This window comes from Oppia nitens, unplaced genomic scaffold (assembly GCF_028296485.1).
Source record: "Oppia nitens isolate AA-2021 unplaced genomic scaffold, nextdenovo-longstitch-racon4-pilon3 scaffold1_pilon_pilon_pilon, whole genome shotgun sequence".
Taxonomy (NCBI): domain Eukaryota; kingdom Metazoa; phylum Arthropoda; class Arachnida; order Sarcoptiformes; family Oppiidae; genus Oppia; species Oppia nitens.
Genome location: NW_026533199.1, coordinates 5,372,420 through 5,389,599, shown reverse-complemented (window position 1 = coordinate 5,389,599; position 17,180 = coordinate 5,372,420). Strand labels below are relative to the sequence as shown.

The window sequence follows — 17,180 nt, the reverse complement described above, 5'->3', positions numbered from 1 at the left end:
TTAGTATAATTATAAAATAATATATTTTTACAGTAAAATAAAATATTATAATAATTATAATAATAATACATTATTTACAATTAAATAAGTTATTAATAATTCATTAATAAAAGTACTTATTTTTATTGATTTATTCTATTTTTCATTATCTAATATTAGATTGATTTTAGCCATAAGTATTTAAATTACCTTGGTAACCAGCAAGTATATTTTAATAAAGTACATTAATGTCATATGATATCTATATAGTGATTGAAACATTGAATTTTTGAATCACAAAAATAATATTTTTGTAGTTATAAGATTTAAATATTTATTTATTTAAATTAATAAAAATATGTCATCAAAACTCTTAGATAAATGTGTTGTTTGTGGTGACAAAGCGTGCGGTAAGTTTAATATTTATTGAAATTAATATTTTGTATATAATATATTAATATAAATTTATATAGTATTTAATTTACTTTTTATCTAATAATGAAATTTTGTAATTTTTTCTATTATTATAATTTATTTTTATATTATTATAAATCTTTATTATTAATTAAATCATTATATAGGAAACAATTATGCTGTTATGACATGTGTGTCATGTAAAACATTTTTTCGGAGATATGCCCTTAAAAATAATGTAATTCAAATTTATTACAATAATAATTTTTAAAAAATAATTTTACTCATTTTAATAACTAATGAGTTTTAACTTTTATGTTTCAATTAGACATTTAAATGTTATTTCAACGACAGCTGCAAAATAGATGTTATTAATAGACGTTTTTGTCAAAGATGTCGTTTAAACAAATGTTTTATGGTTGGCATGAAAAAGGTTTTTATTTATTAAATAATAACATTTATCAATAAAATAATTTACATTTAATATAATAAAAAAATTAGGATTTGATTCATTCAGACGAAGAAAAAAATCTTCGAAAATTAATTAATCAAAACAAGAAAAAAACTTTAATAAAACAAAAACAAATTTGTATTATTAATAACTATTCAAATGATAAAAAATCACTGAATTTATTTCAAATAACTCAAGAACTGATTGAGAAATCTAACGATGAGTTTGACATTCAATTTGAAACAAATATTATTGACAGATATTTATCTTATTCGCCAATCGGTGATCATAACAGTTTAAAAGAGCAAATTTTACAATATTATCAAAAATTTGACAATAATTGTTATGAATGCGTACCCATTGCCAAACCTTTTACTGATTATAGCTATCAGTTTACCGAAGCTGAGAGCAAAAAACTGACTGAATTGTTGAATGCATCACTGTTTATGAAAAATCATTTCACTGGTGGTACTATAATTGAAGCCAAAACTATTGGCGATTTTTATGTCCATTGGGTACCAAAAGTAGAGTCCGATTTGAAAAATCTGGTTTCAATGTCTAAATGTTTGACTGGTTTTGAAAATCTCTGCGATAACGATCGCATCTGTTTAATGAAATACGGCTCGTCTGAGATCAGTCACCTAAGAATGATTGAGTTTTTCAATTTCGTTGACAACTATTGGACTATACTTAACGTAATATATAATAAAGTTTATAAATTATTTGTTTTTTTAATTAATAACTATTAATTGATTTACAGAATAATAATTATTCTATTGTTGTAAAACTCGATACATTAAACAGTTTTAGACAATTTCCTATTGATTGGAAAAACGACTATTTTTTAAAATCAGTGTCCGATTGGGACCCGGATCCTATTATATTAGATTTGGTAATTATAACAATAATATACAATTAAATAAAATGAAAATTGATTTTATTTTAGTTAACAGCTATTATGTTGTTTAATCCAAATCGATCTAATCTTATGTATAGTCATGTTATAAAGTAAGACATAATTTTATAAATTGATAGCTTTTTTACTAAAGTTTATATTATTAATCAAATTACCATTTTTAGGCTTCAACAACGTGTTTATCTATATTTACTTCAACGATATCTTCTTATGAAATATCGGTGCAAAGATTTATCTAAATCTCGATTTATAAATCTAATGCAAATGTTAAGTAAATTGACTTTAATGTGCAAATTATTACGAGTTTGTCTTCGCAAAGATAAACCTAAATTACCGGATAAGCGATCTCTTTATCAAGAAATTTATGATTTAAAATAAAAAAAAATGAATTAACTATTTTTTAAATTTAAGCACTTAAATATGTGGATCTTTAAAATAACTTTATAATAATTTAAGTAATTATAATCTTCAGTTTTAAGTAATAATTTATACTTTAAAACATTGCTAATGCAAATAATTTTTATTAATAAAATATTTTTTGYTATATTGCATAAATCTTTATGATACATGTATATATAATGTATGTCTCATTTTGGCTCAATATAATTGCAGAAAATATTAACTAAATATGTATAGTTTTAAATTAAATTAGTAAAAAATAAATATATTAATAAAATAGAATCAAAATTTATTATTAAATGAATAAATATATTAAGATATAATTATTAAGATATGTATTTTATTTTTATGCATCTAAATTTTTGTTAATAAAAATATTGACATCTATTAACATGTATTATATGATATAAATAAATAATTAAAGTGTAAGTAAACTACTGTACACTTTTAAGAACAATGTTACTGTACATAAATTTACATTATTGTTTAGTTTTTATACAGTACTTTACAGTAATATTCATGTTATTAATTTACAATAATAAATAAATAGTCTCTTAATTATTATATTTATCATTAAATAATAAATTATAAAACTCGATGTATTAAATATGTTTTTCTCTAAGTTAACGGTACATTGCTTAGTACCGGTACATTGAACTGATATTATAAATACAGTAAATAATAAATAATAACTACATTTATAAATAATAGCAATACTCTACTAATTTATATAATTTTTTTATTTAACTATACACTGTGTATACTGTAGTAGCTTATCTACTGTAAATTTACACACTATTTTAATATCATACATGTATTACTATTAATAATATGATATTAGATTCTACAATATTGTACAGTATGTACAGTTAGTATACTGTAGTGTAGTATAAAGTCATATGATTTACTGTAAATAATTTCAAAGCTTGTAGTCATTGTAACAGTTGATACCAATTATATAATTTTTTTTACTATAAATGATAGATAATACTTATGGTTTCGGGTTAAGAATTAAAAACAAAAATCTAATCTGATATAAAGTTAAGTCAATTAATTTTGGTGTCTCTAAATATAGTATTTTCAATTAGTAACTATTTTTTAGACAATTTGCAATAAAAATGTCAAGAGATTATTGCCAATCAAAAGGTTAGATGTATAACAAATAACATAAGAAAAATCATTAATATTGTGGTCAACAATATCAGTAATTTTCATATACAGTATAAGTTGGTTTTTATTAAAATATAATACCAAACAATTAACAAAATACAGTATTATATTCATTGATATTGATATCTTAGTTGATATTTAAGTTGACTTCTATTTTGAACGTAAAGTATATAATCATAAGAATATCAATTTAAGACTCAAGACTTGACTAAATTCTTTAATCACTAAAAATATATTTTCATTTTGTCATAAATCGATAGAAACAAATTGTGATAATTTTTCATTATATTTAAAATCGATATAAAATAAATTAATATAAATTTAAGTTTTCAAAATAATTCTTACAGAATGTAAACTAATTTATAGAAAAGACATTTTGATTTCGGTTTGTTTCCTGTTTTTATATTTTGTAATAATAAATAACTTTAACTTCAACTCTAGTGTATTAGTAAAATATAAAAATGTTAAATAATATGTTTTATCTATACTGAATAATATGCTAAAATACAATTAAATATCTATATAAATTGATAAGGTTATACGATAATAAATTTTATGCTGTTCATTTATATACAAGTATTATTATAATTGTGTAAAAACATTTCATATTTATTTTTAAAAAAGCAAACAATGTTTAAGTTATAAGTTATAACGATAAATATAATAATCAATATTTATAATTTTAAATTCAAATAATGTCAACGAAAGTCATATTTAAAGTTTGCCTTATATGTGGCGATAAAGCAAATGGTAATCAAACAGTTATTTATAGATAATAATCAAATAAACAAAATTATTGAATGATTTATAAAATCAATTACAGGTTTTCATTTTGATGCCATTACTTGTGAATCGTGTAAATCATTTTTTAGAAGAACTGCACTCAAAGTTAAGGTATAAAACATAAAATTATAATTTTGTAATAATAAATAAAAATATATATAAATATATAAAGCATATTAACATTCAATATATTTGTATTAACTATAATAAGACTTTAAGATGTTATTTGGGATCCAAATGTACTATTGATGTAATGAACAGAACTTTCTGTAAGAAGTGTCGACTCGACAAGTGTTTTGAGGTCGGAATGAAAGTCGTTAGTATTCATGTCATATAATCAATGTTTTTAAATAACATAACATAACATAACATACAGAATATTCTGCATTTAATTTCATTAGAAATATATACATTCAAGAGAACAGAAAAAATCTAACAAACAAATTGATGAAACAGTTAATAACGACATCAATAATAGCGTAAATGTTTTCATTAATTCAATTGTCGACTTCAATACTGATTCATCACAAAAATGTTTAAACTCAAGCACTGACTTACCGGTAATCTATAAGTCGGAATCAAATGTATTATCAGATTTACTTGAAAATAGTGAATATAAAAATAATAAAATTTATAAAATCAATAAAATTGGGATCAACTCATCGATTGACGTTTGGCATTCAGATAATACTTTAAATACAAATAACAAATCAAAAAAGTCATTAATAACTAGTACTGACATGACATTGATGTCACTTCCCGTAATGATTACCGATTATAGCTCTGTCTTCAATGAAGTGGAGGACAATCGTCTACAAGAATTACAAAATGCAATCCAATGTCTAAGATATCCAAACATTGAAAGACAAAATCTAATGAACAAAATTTCCGATGCAAACCATAAATTTGAGTTAAACTGTGAAAATGAAATCAAAAAACTAATACAAATGTCTAAATGTTTGAACACATTTGTGACAATGTGTGCAAATGATCAGTTTATTTTGATCAAATATGCCACACTTGAAATTGCTATTATGAGGACTATTGCCTATTATGACTTCCACTCCCAGTATTGTAGAATTATATCAGTTTAGTATTGATTAAAATACTGTTCACATTTTTATTGTACTGTATTTTAAATTGCAAATTTTATATAAACTATATGATATATTATATTAAATTTTTTTTCATAGGAAGACAATGTGTCAAATATGATTTATTTGGATATATTTAATGGTCATAAAAGAAATACTTATAATTATCGCAAAAATATTTTTGAAAATATGTGTCGAGAATGGGATTCCGATCATATTATCATTGATTTGGTAATTAATTTTCTAACAAATAAATTGAATAATAAATATTTTTGTTTCTTAAATTAATAACATAATAGTTAACTGCTATTATATTATTCAATTCTGATCGACCAAATCTATTGCACGGGGATATAGTCAAGTAAGTGATATTGATTTAGTAAACATAGTTAGAAAACAGCCATAAAATTTTATTATCCCATTTTATTTCACACTTATTTCCAATTCCTATCCTAACAATTATATTATCCGTTTTTATTACTAATATTTTATTCATAGATTTCAACAACACATATACATGTATTTATTGCAACGATATCTACTATTGAAATATCAATCAGACATTTCTTCAAAAAACAAATTTCATAGACTTCTTAGTACTTTAAAAGATTTGAATGCTCTCAACGATAAAATAGTCATCAATTGTATGGAAGACTATAATAGACTATCGATTATGAATCAAATTTGAGAGACAGTAATGTATAATAATAATAATAATGTGCTAATAATTTTTGTTGTTAAATATGTTAAATTATAACATAAAACATTATATCAAATAAAAAGTAAAAACTTTATTAAACATTAAGATATTTTACATTACATATTAAATCAATTTTTAAATATCGTATAATTCAAGGCAAACATTAATGTGAAGTCCTATAGAGGGCGACATATGTTTGTATTGAAAAATACTGCAGAGTTTACAATAAATTACAGTTTAGTCAAACAGTATTGCGTTTTCAATATATGGTTAAAATTATTGCTATAGTCTATAGCCTATAGACTATAGTATTTCATAAGTTATGTATTATAGTATAGTATATGAATAAACAATAGAAATATTATTATTTACTTTTATAAAACCAATTGATTTGTTTTAAAAAAACAAATTTTTACGGTATGTTATGAATACATATATAAATAGCTAAGAGATGTGAGAAATCATTGAACGACTAATTATGTGTTGCATTGCATTCAATGACAAACAATACATAAATTTTGTGAAAATATTTGATACTTTGGTATAATATGACTCGTAATCTATATATAAAATTGACATTACATTTGGTATTATAATATACATGTATTTTATGTGATGTTAAATATAATACATATGATTGTGTCATCTGATGAGCCAATAGTGTCTGACTTTTCTACAGTATGTCTATTGAGTAGTGCTTTCATACATACAATCAGTCTATGCGTTGTTGTTGTTGTCATGAGATGTCTGTCTCAACAATAACACTATTATTACGATATTATTATTATTACTATTAATAATAATAATAATACTATTAGTGTTMAACTCTTTTGTTTAATCATAACAGACACTCATTGAACTGTAATTTAATAATAATGTGATTTAATTAATAATTTTATTGTAATTACGATTAATTTATTAATACCACTAATAATAATATAAATTGAATTTGTGTTTGTAATGCAAATCTGATGACTATTATTGACATTAAATATCATAAAAGTTAACACAAACTGCACAACCAATGACTCGATTATAATAATTATTAATTAGTGTATTAGTAATAGTAATGAAATTATAGTTTTTTAATATTATTTAATTAATTGTTGTTTTAAAGTAATTTCTATACAAATGAAAAACAACTAATGGTTTGTTTGTCAAAGTAATAGTAATTTTACGCTTATTTTGTTTTCATATGTTATGCTTTCAACAAATTGATTCAATTATAATGTTTTCCTAATTGTAATTAATATTATTATTATAATTATTATTTTTGTTATTATTATTATTTTTATCAAAATTGAATAGAGTTTAATATATATATATTATATATACATATATTTTTAAATAATTATAATTTAACAAAAAATATTTGTGTCAGTTTAAAAATATACGCAAAATTGAAATTATTTTTTTGGGATATATTTTTTTGTTAACCAATGAATAACTTAATTGAATATTAAATGATAAGTCAGTCAAACGTATTAAAAAATAAAATAAAAATAGATTTTTATTTTATAAATAAATGAAAAAATAGTTTTTAAGAAAATAAAAATTTTATTAATGAAATGTTTAATAACATCATATCTTATGATTCATAAGTAAAATAATTAACAAATCATTTTCATTAAAAGTTAATTAAAATTAATTGTTTTTATCATCTAATTTGTGGCCAAATAAACTTATTATTATCAACTCTAATGTTGAGATCAACTAAATGGTGATAATAAAGTATTTATCAATTGGTTGTGTTTGTGTTGGTTACCTAATTGACTGTTAAAACATAGTTTTGTTAACATTGTTTTAAATATTGGTTTTTGTGACCAATTTATTGGTTAATGATGTCAGAAGTAGATCCCGAAACACTTCTTGAGTGGCTGTCTATGGGCAGCGGTGATGAACGAGACATGCAGTTGATAGCACTGGAACAGCTGTGTATGTTGTTGTTGATGTCGGATAATGTCGACCGATGTTTTGAAAGGTATGTCCACTTAGAGATACTTTATGACTGTAATACTATATTAGTAATAATATTTGTGTCCAGTTGTCCTCCGCGCACATTTTTGCCGGCCTTATGTCGCATATTTCTGGACGAATGCGCTCCCGATAATGTCTTGGAGGTGACGGCTCGAGCCATCACTTATTATTTGGATGTATCGGCTGAATGCACCCGACGTATTGTGGCCGTTGACGGCACTATTAAAGCGATGTGCAATCGATTAGTTGTGGCCGACGTGAACTCCCGGACCAGCAAAGATCTGGCCGAACAATGTATCAAAGTTTTAGAGCTGATCTGTAGCCGTGAAGCAGGAGCTGTGTTTGAGGCCAGTGGCCTGAATTGTGTCCTCACATTTATTCGTGACAACGGTTCTCATGTACACAAAGATACACTTCATTCAGCAATGACAGTCGTGTCCCGACTGTGCGGCAAAATGGAGCCAAACGACCAGTCATTAAATACTTGTGTCGAATCGTTGTCTCAACTTCTCAAACATGAGGACAATCATGTGGCCGATGGAGCGCTCAAATGTTTTGCATCTCTTGCCGATCGATTTACCCGCCGTGGTATAGATCCGGCACCATTGGCTGCTTATGGACTTACAGATAATCTATTAATACGTTTACAAAGTATTGCTAATCCTGTATCTCATTTGCCAACGAGTTTGTCAATAACATCCCCAGCAATAGCTACGTCAACATCTGATACTAAAACTCCTACTTCTGTCTCAATTGTTATAAGTCTTCTCTCAACTTTATGTCGCGGTTCACCACAAATAACATATAATCTTTTAAGATCTCCATTGAGTGAAGCCATTAAATCTTCATTACAAGGTTTGCATAAGTTTTTTATTTAAATGAGTGCATTATATTCAATTGAAAACTAATTTTGTAATAATTTGGTTTTAGGTGACGAACGATGTATTTTGGATACAATGCGTTTGGTTGATCTGCTCGTTGTATTGCTTTTTGAAGGCCGAAGAGCATTACCAAAATCAGTGGCCACTTCTTCATTAAACACGTCTCGTTTACCATCATTTCGACGTTTAGATCGTCTCGACTCAGCCGGTGAACGAACACATAGACAGCTAATTGATTGTATTCGCTCTAAAGATACGGATGCACTGATTGATGCCATTGACTCGGGTGGAGTTGAAGTTAATTTTATGGATGATGTGGGACAGACACTATTGAATTGGGCGTCAGCTTTTGGCACTCAAGAAATGGTTGAGTTTTTATGCGACAGAGGCGCTGATGTAAATCGCGGACAACGAAGTTCATCACTTCATTACGCGGCCTGTTTTGGTCGACCTAATGTCGTTAAAGTACTTTTAAGACACGGAGCTAATCCTGATCTGAGAGATGAGGACGGAAAGACACCATTAGATAAAGCAAGGGAACGGACTGATGAGGGACATAGAGAAGTGGCTTCAATATTACAAACTCCGGGTGAATGGATGACATCAAACACTGTGTCAAGAAGTGAACCCAAGTCTAGTCCTAATGATGTAAAACAAGACGAAGTTGAAGACCCAACTCCTGGAATGTATGGCGACAATGAAATGTCACCGATATATCTACGAAGTTTGTTACCAGTATTTTGCAGTACTTTTCAAAATACTATGATTCGTACGGTTCGCAAGTCATCACTGAATTTGATCCGCAAAATGACTCATTATATACCAACTGATCAAATGGATTCGATAAATGAATCTGTTCCTAATCTACCGATTCAATTGGTCGAAGTCACTGCTAATGTATTGGACAATGAAGAAGACGATGACTGCTATTTTATTGTATTGCAAATGATTACAGATCTCATGACTAAAGGGCCGCAAATATTTTTGGATCACTTCGCCAGACTTGGAGTTATGAATAAAGTTCAAGCACTGGCCGGACAATCAGCACAGACATCCAATGAGGACGAGTATATTGATAAAAAAGATGGCGATGAAGACGATGCGTGCAATGAGGACGCGCGAGAATTGGTGGCCGGACGACCTTATCATTGGCGAGATTGGAATTGTGTTCGAGGACGAGATTGTCTGTATTTGTGGTCAGATTCTGCTGCACTTGAATTATCGAATGGTTCTAATGGTTGGTTTCGCTTTATTCTTGATGGAAAACTGGCTACAATGTACTCTTCGGGATCACCTGAAGGAGGAACTGATTCTAACGAAAATAGAGGAGAATTTCTCGAAAAGTTACAGAGAGCCAGAACTCAAGTTAAACCAGGAATGATGTCTCAAAGTTTTTTAAGTAGTTCCGGACCAACACGTCTGACAATTGGTAATTGGACTCTTCAGTGTCGACGTGACGGCGAAATAACAATCAGCAATTCAGACGGTGCCCAACAAACAACAAATCTCAGAGAAGATTTAGCCGGTTTTATATTTGAATCAAATCGCGGTACAAAACATTCATTCACAGCCGAGACCTCATTGGGTTCTGAATTTTCTGCGGGTTGGTTGGGTCGTAGAGGCAAACGATTGCGCTCTAAACTCGAAGCACTGAAAGCCAAAGTGCGAACCCAAGCAAAAGAAATTCATGAAACATATTTCAAGACCGCACAGTCCACTCCTCGATCAACTGTAGCCAAGTTAGGCAATATTGTGGCACAAATTGAAAGGATTGCCGATAAACTATATTCACGTAAACATAGTAACGATTGGAAAACCAATTTACAGTCGGCGCTCAAAGAATTGTCACTTTTATTGAAAGATGAAAAATGTGTTTCTGCTTATGAAATACATTCATCCGGTTTAGTTCAGGCACTGCTCAAACTGTTGGCCAAAACGCCGAATCAATTTTCGTGGACTAATAGCTCATCAGACAGAATATCTAGAGATAGAACAGATATTTTCAAGAATATTATCGGAAACGAAATCATTGCAACAGCTCTTATTAAAAAACTGGTCTCAGTTTTAGAATCTATAGAAAAATTACCTGTTTATCTGTATGACTCTCCTGGTTCTGGATATGGTCTGCAAATTCTCACCCGAAGATTACGATTTCGATTAGAGAAAGCTTCCGGAGAGACCACATTAATTGACCGCTCGGGTCGTTGTCTTAAAACTGAGCCGTTGACAACAGTATCACAATTGGAAAAATATTTGATTAAAATGGTTGCTAAACAATGGTATGACTTTGATAGGTCTTCCTTTGCTTTCGTCAAAAAGTTGAAACAATATAACACAAGAATTCGTTTCACTCACGAGAGAGACTTTGATACAAATGGTGTGATCTATTGGATTGGTACTAATGGCGGCACTGTTAGCGAATGGGTTAATCCCGCACACGTAGGACTTGTTGTGGTGACTTCATCTGAAGGCAAAAATCTGCCGTACGGTCGACTCGAAGATATTCTTAATCGTGACTCGTCTGCACTCAATTGTCACACTAATGATGACAAGAAAGCTTGGTTTGCAGTCGATTTGGGTATTATTTTGTTAATATTTAAAATTATTGTAAATCATGAATACTATTGAATTATTGATTAGGTTTGTGGTTAATTCCATCGGCGTATACTTTAAGACACGCTCGAGGCTATGGACGATCAGCTCTTAGAAATTGGTTGTTCCAAACTTCCAAAGATGGTGTCAATTGGATAACACTATACACTCATATCGATGATTGTTCTCTTAACGAACCCGGATCTACAGCTACTTGGAATCTAACGGTACCTTCTGATGAAAAACAAGGTTTGATTTATTAATTTTATAATTGAAAATATGATTAATTATATTAAAGATTTATTATTCAAATGAGTAGGTTATCGATACATTCGGGTACAACAAACCGGAAAGAATGCGTCGTCACAAACACATTATCTGTCACTCTCTGGCTTTGAGATATACGGAACAGTTGTTGGTGTTTGTGATGACTTAGGAAAGGCTGCCAAAGAAGCTGAAGCTAATCTTAGACGTCAGCGTCGTATAGTTAGGCAACAGCTCAGGCATATGGTTCCCAATGCTAAAGTTACGAGAGGTCCTGATTGGAAATGGCGAGATCAGGATGGAGCACCCACTAGTGAAGGTATGTTTTTTATATAAGACACTACCGCTAATACTTTAGATATGATAATATCTGTATAATAAAAAAGGGATAAATATATAAATGTAAATCTATTTATTGTAATACATAAACATATATTTTTATAACCAAATTATATAATTATATTAATAATGTTGTATTATAAAAGGTGTGATAACGAGTGAATTACATAACGGTTGGATAGACATACAATGGGATCACGGGGGCAGTAATTCATATAGAATGGGTGCTGAAGGCAAATATGACTTACGACTCGCTGATGGATATAATCCCGACTCAATTTTGGTCAAATCAAGTACAACTACAACATCGACAACCTCTCAACTTTCAACTTTAACTTCTGTGGCCATAACTAACACAACTGATTCAATAGCAGCCAAAGGTTCAGTGTCTACACTTAATTCAATGTTTCCGGGTATGTCGTGTGTTATTTTAGTTTAATTGCTATATTTTTGTTTATAATTTAAATTGTTTTTAGGCCGCAAGTCTAGTTCAACTTCAAGTCTTTTAGAGCCGTCATCATCAAGCAGTCGTATAACAGTGGCCTGTACTGAACAGGCCTCATCGGCCGACTCATTAATCGCTCGTAAATCCATGATTGCGGGCAGTCTTACCCGATCTGCTGGAGACTCATCACTTTGTGATCCAAAGAGTAATGAAAATGTTGTTTCAATAGGACTGTCGCCCACTCAAGAAGAGACAGAGGAGTCATTGGCAGAAAGTGATAGACCAGGTATGGGACGGGTTTAATAAATTTTGTTATTAACTTTTGTAATTACAATAACAGACACACCCACACCTACACATACTGATGATAGTCAAAGGCGTAGCTCATCCAGCTCTACCATCAAAACTGGTGATCACTCTATTCGCTCCAATAATAACACCAATAATATGTCAGTTTCAGTGCCAAATCTGACTCTTAATACTATTAATGTTAATGATTCAACTGTTGGACTATTGGACGCATTTGCATCGGCAGCGGCCGCACGGCGTCGCACTCAATTGAATACAAATTCAAACAATAACTCAAACAATGCCGCAAATAACGCAAATGCCGGCAATTCATTGCTTTCTCGTGGATCTAATAACGTTTGTAGTTTAGTTCGTATGGCACTCAGCTCTAACTTTCCCGGAAATCTTCCAGGTTTTGAATATTTAATTTTATAATTATTTTTAATTGTTTATTAATGTGCTATTAATTATTATATAGAAATATTAGCCGATTTATTGGAGGAAATGTCCATTAATTCGGATTCACCTAATAGTGCTGCCAATAATCTCTTACAAGGTTTGTAATTATTGACAAAAAACATATATTAACGATATTCACTATTTAAATATACCTTAATTATTACCTTAATATTGAATCTATAGGAGCTCTAAGCGCAGCTCAAAGTTACCCAAGTCTTTCCACTGCAACTTCAAACACCACATTAACATCCAGTCAATCAACTGCTAACTCAATGAGCGCCTCCACCACTACAGGTGCTAACAATTTGGTTAACTCATCGCAAGCGCACCATTCATTGAATCACAATCAGGGTCTCACAATGTCACTTACTTCGACCACATCATCTGAATCTGAACCAGATTTTCTTGAGAACTGTCACTCAACAACTTTGTTAGCAGATCTTGAAGATGAAGAGGAATTGCCTGAACCAGAGGATGAAAATGAAGACGATGGTAATGAAGACGATGATGACTATGAATCAGAAATGTTAGACGAAGAGTGTTATGATATGAGAGTAGGAAAGAGAAAGAATTGGGACGACGAGTATGTTTTAAAACGACAATTTAATGATCTCATACCTGCATTTGATCCAAGACCYGGAAGAACTAATGTCAACCAAACTACTGATTTGGAGATATCGTTACCCACATCTCAAGAGACAATTTTTAAAGTAATTAAATTAATTTGATATCAAATAAAATTATGGTTTAATTAATTACAAATTACCGTAATTTTTTAGACTGAGAAAGTGTCTCAACAGCCGCGACTATTTTTGACACTTCGTGGACCTAATCTATCAAATGCTGGCGAACTTGAGATGGATTTATTGAACCCCGAGTGGACACTATTTTCATCTGTTCAACATCTCATTCAACATTCTGATTGCAGTACAAAACAGGAAAAAACACGACGTGTTTGGGAACCGACTTATGTTATCATATATAGAGAATCCAAACCTAATGATGATATTAGTACTGCTTTTTCCACACAAATGTCTCAATTAAGAACTGTTTCGTCTTCTAATTCAAAAGTATGTTATATTATTCATTAATAATATGAATATTATGAATAACGGTAATTGTTTTGACGGTAATTATTAACTTTATATTTATTTTAGGAAACTTTAATGACAACACCTCTTTATAAGAGGCGTAGAGTATTGTCGACATCAGTTGATGTGTCAAATGGTGCCACAGTTGATGAAGTGCTACAACTGATGAGGATATTGTATTCAATGTTAAATGAATTAAAATCAGAACCAATGTCTTTATCTCAATTGTCACTAAATGAATCACAGATTTTGGTGAATATCGAAGAATTTATTAGCAAAAAGATTACAAATAAACTTCAACAACAAATTCATGATCCGTTGGTATTGGTATCCAATTGTACACCTGATTGGTGCCAATACTTGACAAACATATGTCCAATGCTTTTCCCATTTGAAGTCAGACAGACATACTTTTTATCGACAGCATTTGGTACTTCCAGATCTATTGTATGGCTTCAAAATCAAAGAGATAGCACTTTAGATAGAGTGAGAGGACCATCTCCGAGACGCGATGATCCACACGATTTCCGTGTCGGTCGACTTAAACATGAAAGGGTTAAAGTTCCCCGAGGGGATCGTCTACTTGATTGGGGAGTCCATGTTATGAACATTCACGCAGACAGAAAAGCCATATTAGAAGTGGAGTTTGTCGATGAAGAAGGCACTGGATTGGGACCAACTTTAGAATTTTATGCACTAATTGCAGCTGAACTTCAAAGACGTGATCTCGGCATTTGGTTATGCGATGATGAACTTATGACTGCTGTCAATGAGACACCAGTAGATAAGGGAGAGGGTATCAAACCTGTTGGATATTATATAAGTTTAAGTTATGGTTTATTTGCGGCTCCACTTCCAAACAATTCAAAACAAATGGACAATGCAGTCAAGTTGTTCCACTTTTTGGGCATTTTTATTGCCAAAGCACTTCAAGATAATCGTTTAGTAGATCTACCACTTTCTCAGCCTTTTCTTAAACTGATATCACGTGCCGGCGCTTCTATGAAATTGAACTCTAATAATACTTATCTTATAACTGGTATTTATTTTATTGCATGTAATTATTTTTATAAATATTATTAAATTTCAATTTGAAGGCAATACTGTTGAAGAAGATGATACTATAAGCTCATCAATTAGTCCCATATGTGATGACGATCTGCTTTTACTTGAAAGAGAAGAAATGGGAAGAGAAGCCAAACTTAAACGTGAAAAACATGAAATCAAGTCTAAGTCCTGGATCTATGGTATACTCGATATGAAAGATCTGAATCTCGTGAATCCAATTCAAGTAAATTAAAACATTAGTTGAGTTTATTTCTATATTTTTATGATAATTTTGTTTTTTATGTTAAAAAGGCTCGCTTTTTACAACAATTGAGTGAATTGGTTCAACAAAAACAACGCATACTATCAGATACAAGTCTGACGTGGGAAGACCGCAACAATCAGATCCGAAATCTTTGCATTCCTTTATCTCAAGCACAGCCACCCGTAAGACTCGAAGATYTGGGCCTTACATTCCAATATTATCCTCCATCGAGAGTATTTGGTTACTCAGCTGTTGATTTAAAACCAAATGGAGAACTCGAAGACGTGACTATTGACAATGTGGAGGAATATGTTGAGCTAATGATGGACTTTATACTTCATACGGGAATTAAGAAACAAATGGATGCTTTTCGAGGTTTGTTTATTTTATATTATAAATAAATAAAAAATTTAGCAATTAATCAATGATTTTATAACAGATGGTGTTAACCGAGTCTTTCCCATTGAGCGCTTGAGTTTATTTTCACCGGAAGAGATCAGACTTATGCTTTGCGGTGAACAGACACCTAATTGGACGCGAGAAGACATTATTAAATTTACTGAACCTAAACTCGGATATACAAGAGAGAGGTTTGCAATAAATTACTAAATTGTAACCATTTTATTGAATTTTATTTTTAATTTTAGTCCCGGTTTTCTGAGATTTGTGAACGTTTTAGTCGATATGAAAGGCGATGAAAGGAAATCATTCTTGCAGTTTGCCACCGGATGCTCATCACTACCACCGGGAGGGTTGGCTAATCTTCACCCCAGATTGACTATTGTCCGAAAAGTTGATGCCAGGCATGTCTTAATAGTTATATAAATTAAAAATAGATATTAAATAATTTATTGGTTTTGTGTTTTATAGTGAATATTCCTACCCATCAGTCAACACTTGTGCCCATTACCTAAAATTACCGGAATATCCAAATGAAGAGATAATGCGGGAAAAGCTTTTGACCGCAACTAAAGAGAAAGGCTTTCATCTTAACTAAAGTCACCACAACTCAAGTCTCGACATAAAATCAATTCATTTTTTGCGGTTTTAAAATTATATTATTAGTCTATATTTTAATCAATTAAATATTACAATATTCTAAATACTACAGTATATTAGTCTAAAACAAATATTATGGAATATATTATATATATTACTGTTTTTTCTCATTTTGTCTTTAAATTGAGACAAAACAGTATTAAGTTGAGTGTGATATTGAATTCAAATATTATATTTAAGTTCTTAAAACAAATTTATGATTTATGATTTCATTTATAATTTTGTGATCAAATTTGTTTTTTTCAAATTAAATTTATTTTAATCGATGGATTCAATTGGAAAGTGCCTTCAATTGATTAAAATAAAAAAGTCAATTATTGAATATATAAAAGCTTATGATAAGAGAGTATTTGTAATTTAAATGAGATCTTTGTTATTATAATTTTTATTTTTAAATTTTATGTTATATTCATTTATGTTTTTGTGATAAACTTTATTTTGATTACAATTTATTACAGTAGATAAATGTTGTTATTATTGTAGTTTTAAGGATACTTTGGCAATAGTAAAAATATTATTATTATTATGACTAACATTGTTGTTTTATCATAATTATCAAATATAAAA

General features: G+C 29.6%; 2 protein-coding genes across 2 annotated transcripts; both read left to right on the top strand.

Annotated features, from left to right (window-relative positions):
* The first annotated feature begins 337 nt into the window (after positions 1-337).
* LOC128966345 (nuclear hormone receptor HR96-like) lies at positions 338-2,138 on the top strand. Its single transcript, XM_054313192.1, has 5 exons — positions 338-389; positions 1,043-1,539; positions 1,605-1,736; positions 1,791-1,852; positions 1,925-2,138. Exons 1-5 carry the CDS (start codon positions 338-340, stop codon positions 2,136-2,138), a joined length of 957 nt encoding a protein of 318 aa, XP_054169167.1.
* A 5,335-nt stretch (positions 2,139-7,473) lies between these two features.
* On the top strand, positions 7,474-16,771 carry LOC128952781 (E3 ubiquitin-protein ligase HECTD1-like). The gene is made up of 17 exons (XM_054298224.1): positions 7,474-7,887; positions 7,951-8,738; positions 8,814-11,342; positions 11,405-11,605; positions 11,676-11,939; positions 12,106-12,372; positions 12,436-12,690; positions 12,745-13,104; positions 13,171-13,248; positions 13,335-13,861; positions 13,931-14,221; positions 14,309-15,281; positions 15,340-15,533; positions 15,602-15,929; positions 15,994-16,144; positions 16,202-16,357; positions 16,425-16,771. Exons 1-17 carry the CDS (start codon positions 7,745-7,747, stop codon positions 16,549-16,551), a joined length of 7,632 nt encoding a protein of 2,543 aa, XP_054154199.1. The 5' UTR covers positions 7,474-7,744; the 3' UTR covers positions 16,552-16,771.
* Positions 16,772-17,180: the final 409 nt, after the last annotated feature.

What these genes read in the sequence shown, in the direction of transcription:
- LOC128966345 (XM_054313192.1), top strand. Translation starts at nt 338, where the DNA reads ATGTCATCAAAACTCTTAGATAAATGTGTTGTTTGTGGTGACAAAGCG. An exon ending in TTGTGGTGACAAAGCGTGCG is followed by an intron (nt 390 to 1,042) that starts GTAAGTTTAATA and finishes AAATAACTCAAG; the next exon opens with AACTGATTGAGAAATCTAAC. An exon ending in ATGTATAGTCATGTTATAAA is followed by an intron (nt 1,853 to 1,924) that starts GTAAGACATAAT and finishes TACCATTTTTAG; the next exon opens with GCTTCAACAACGTGTTTATC.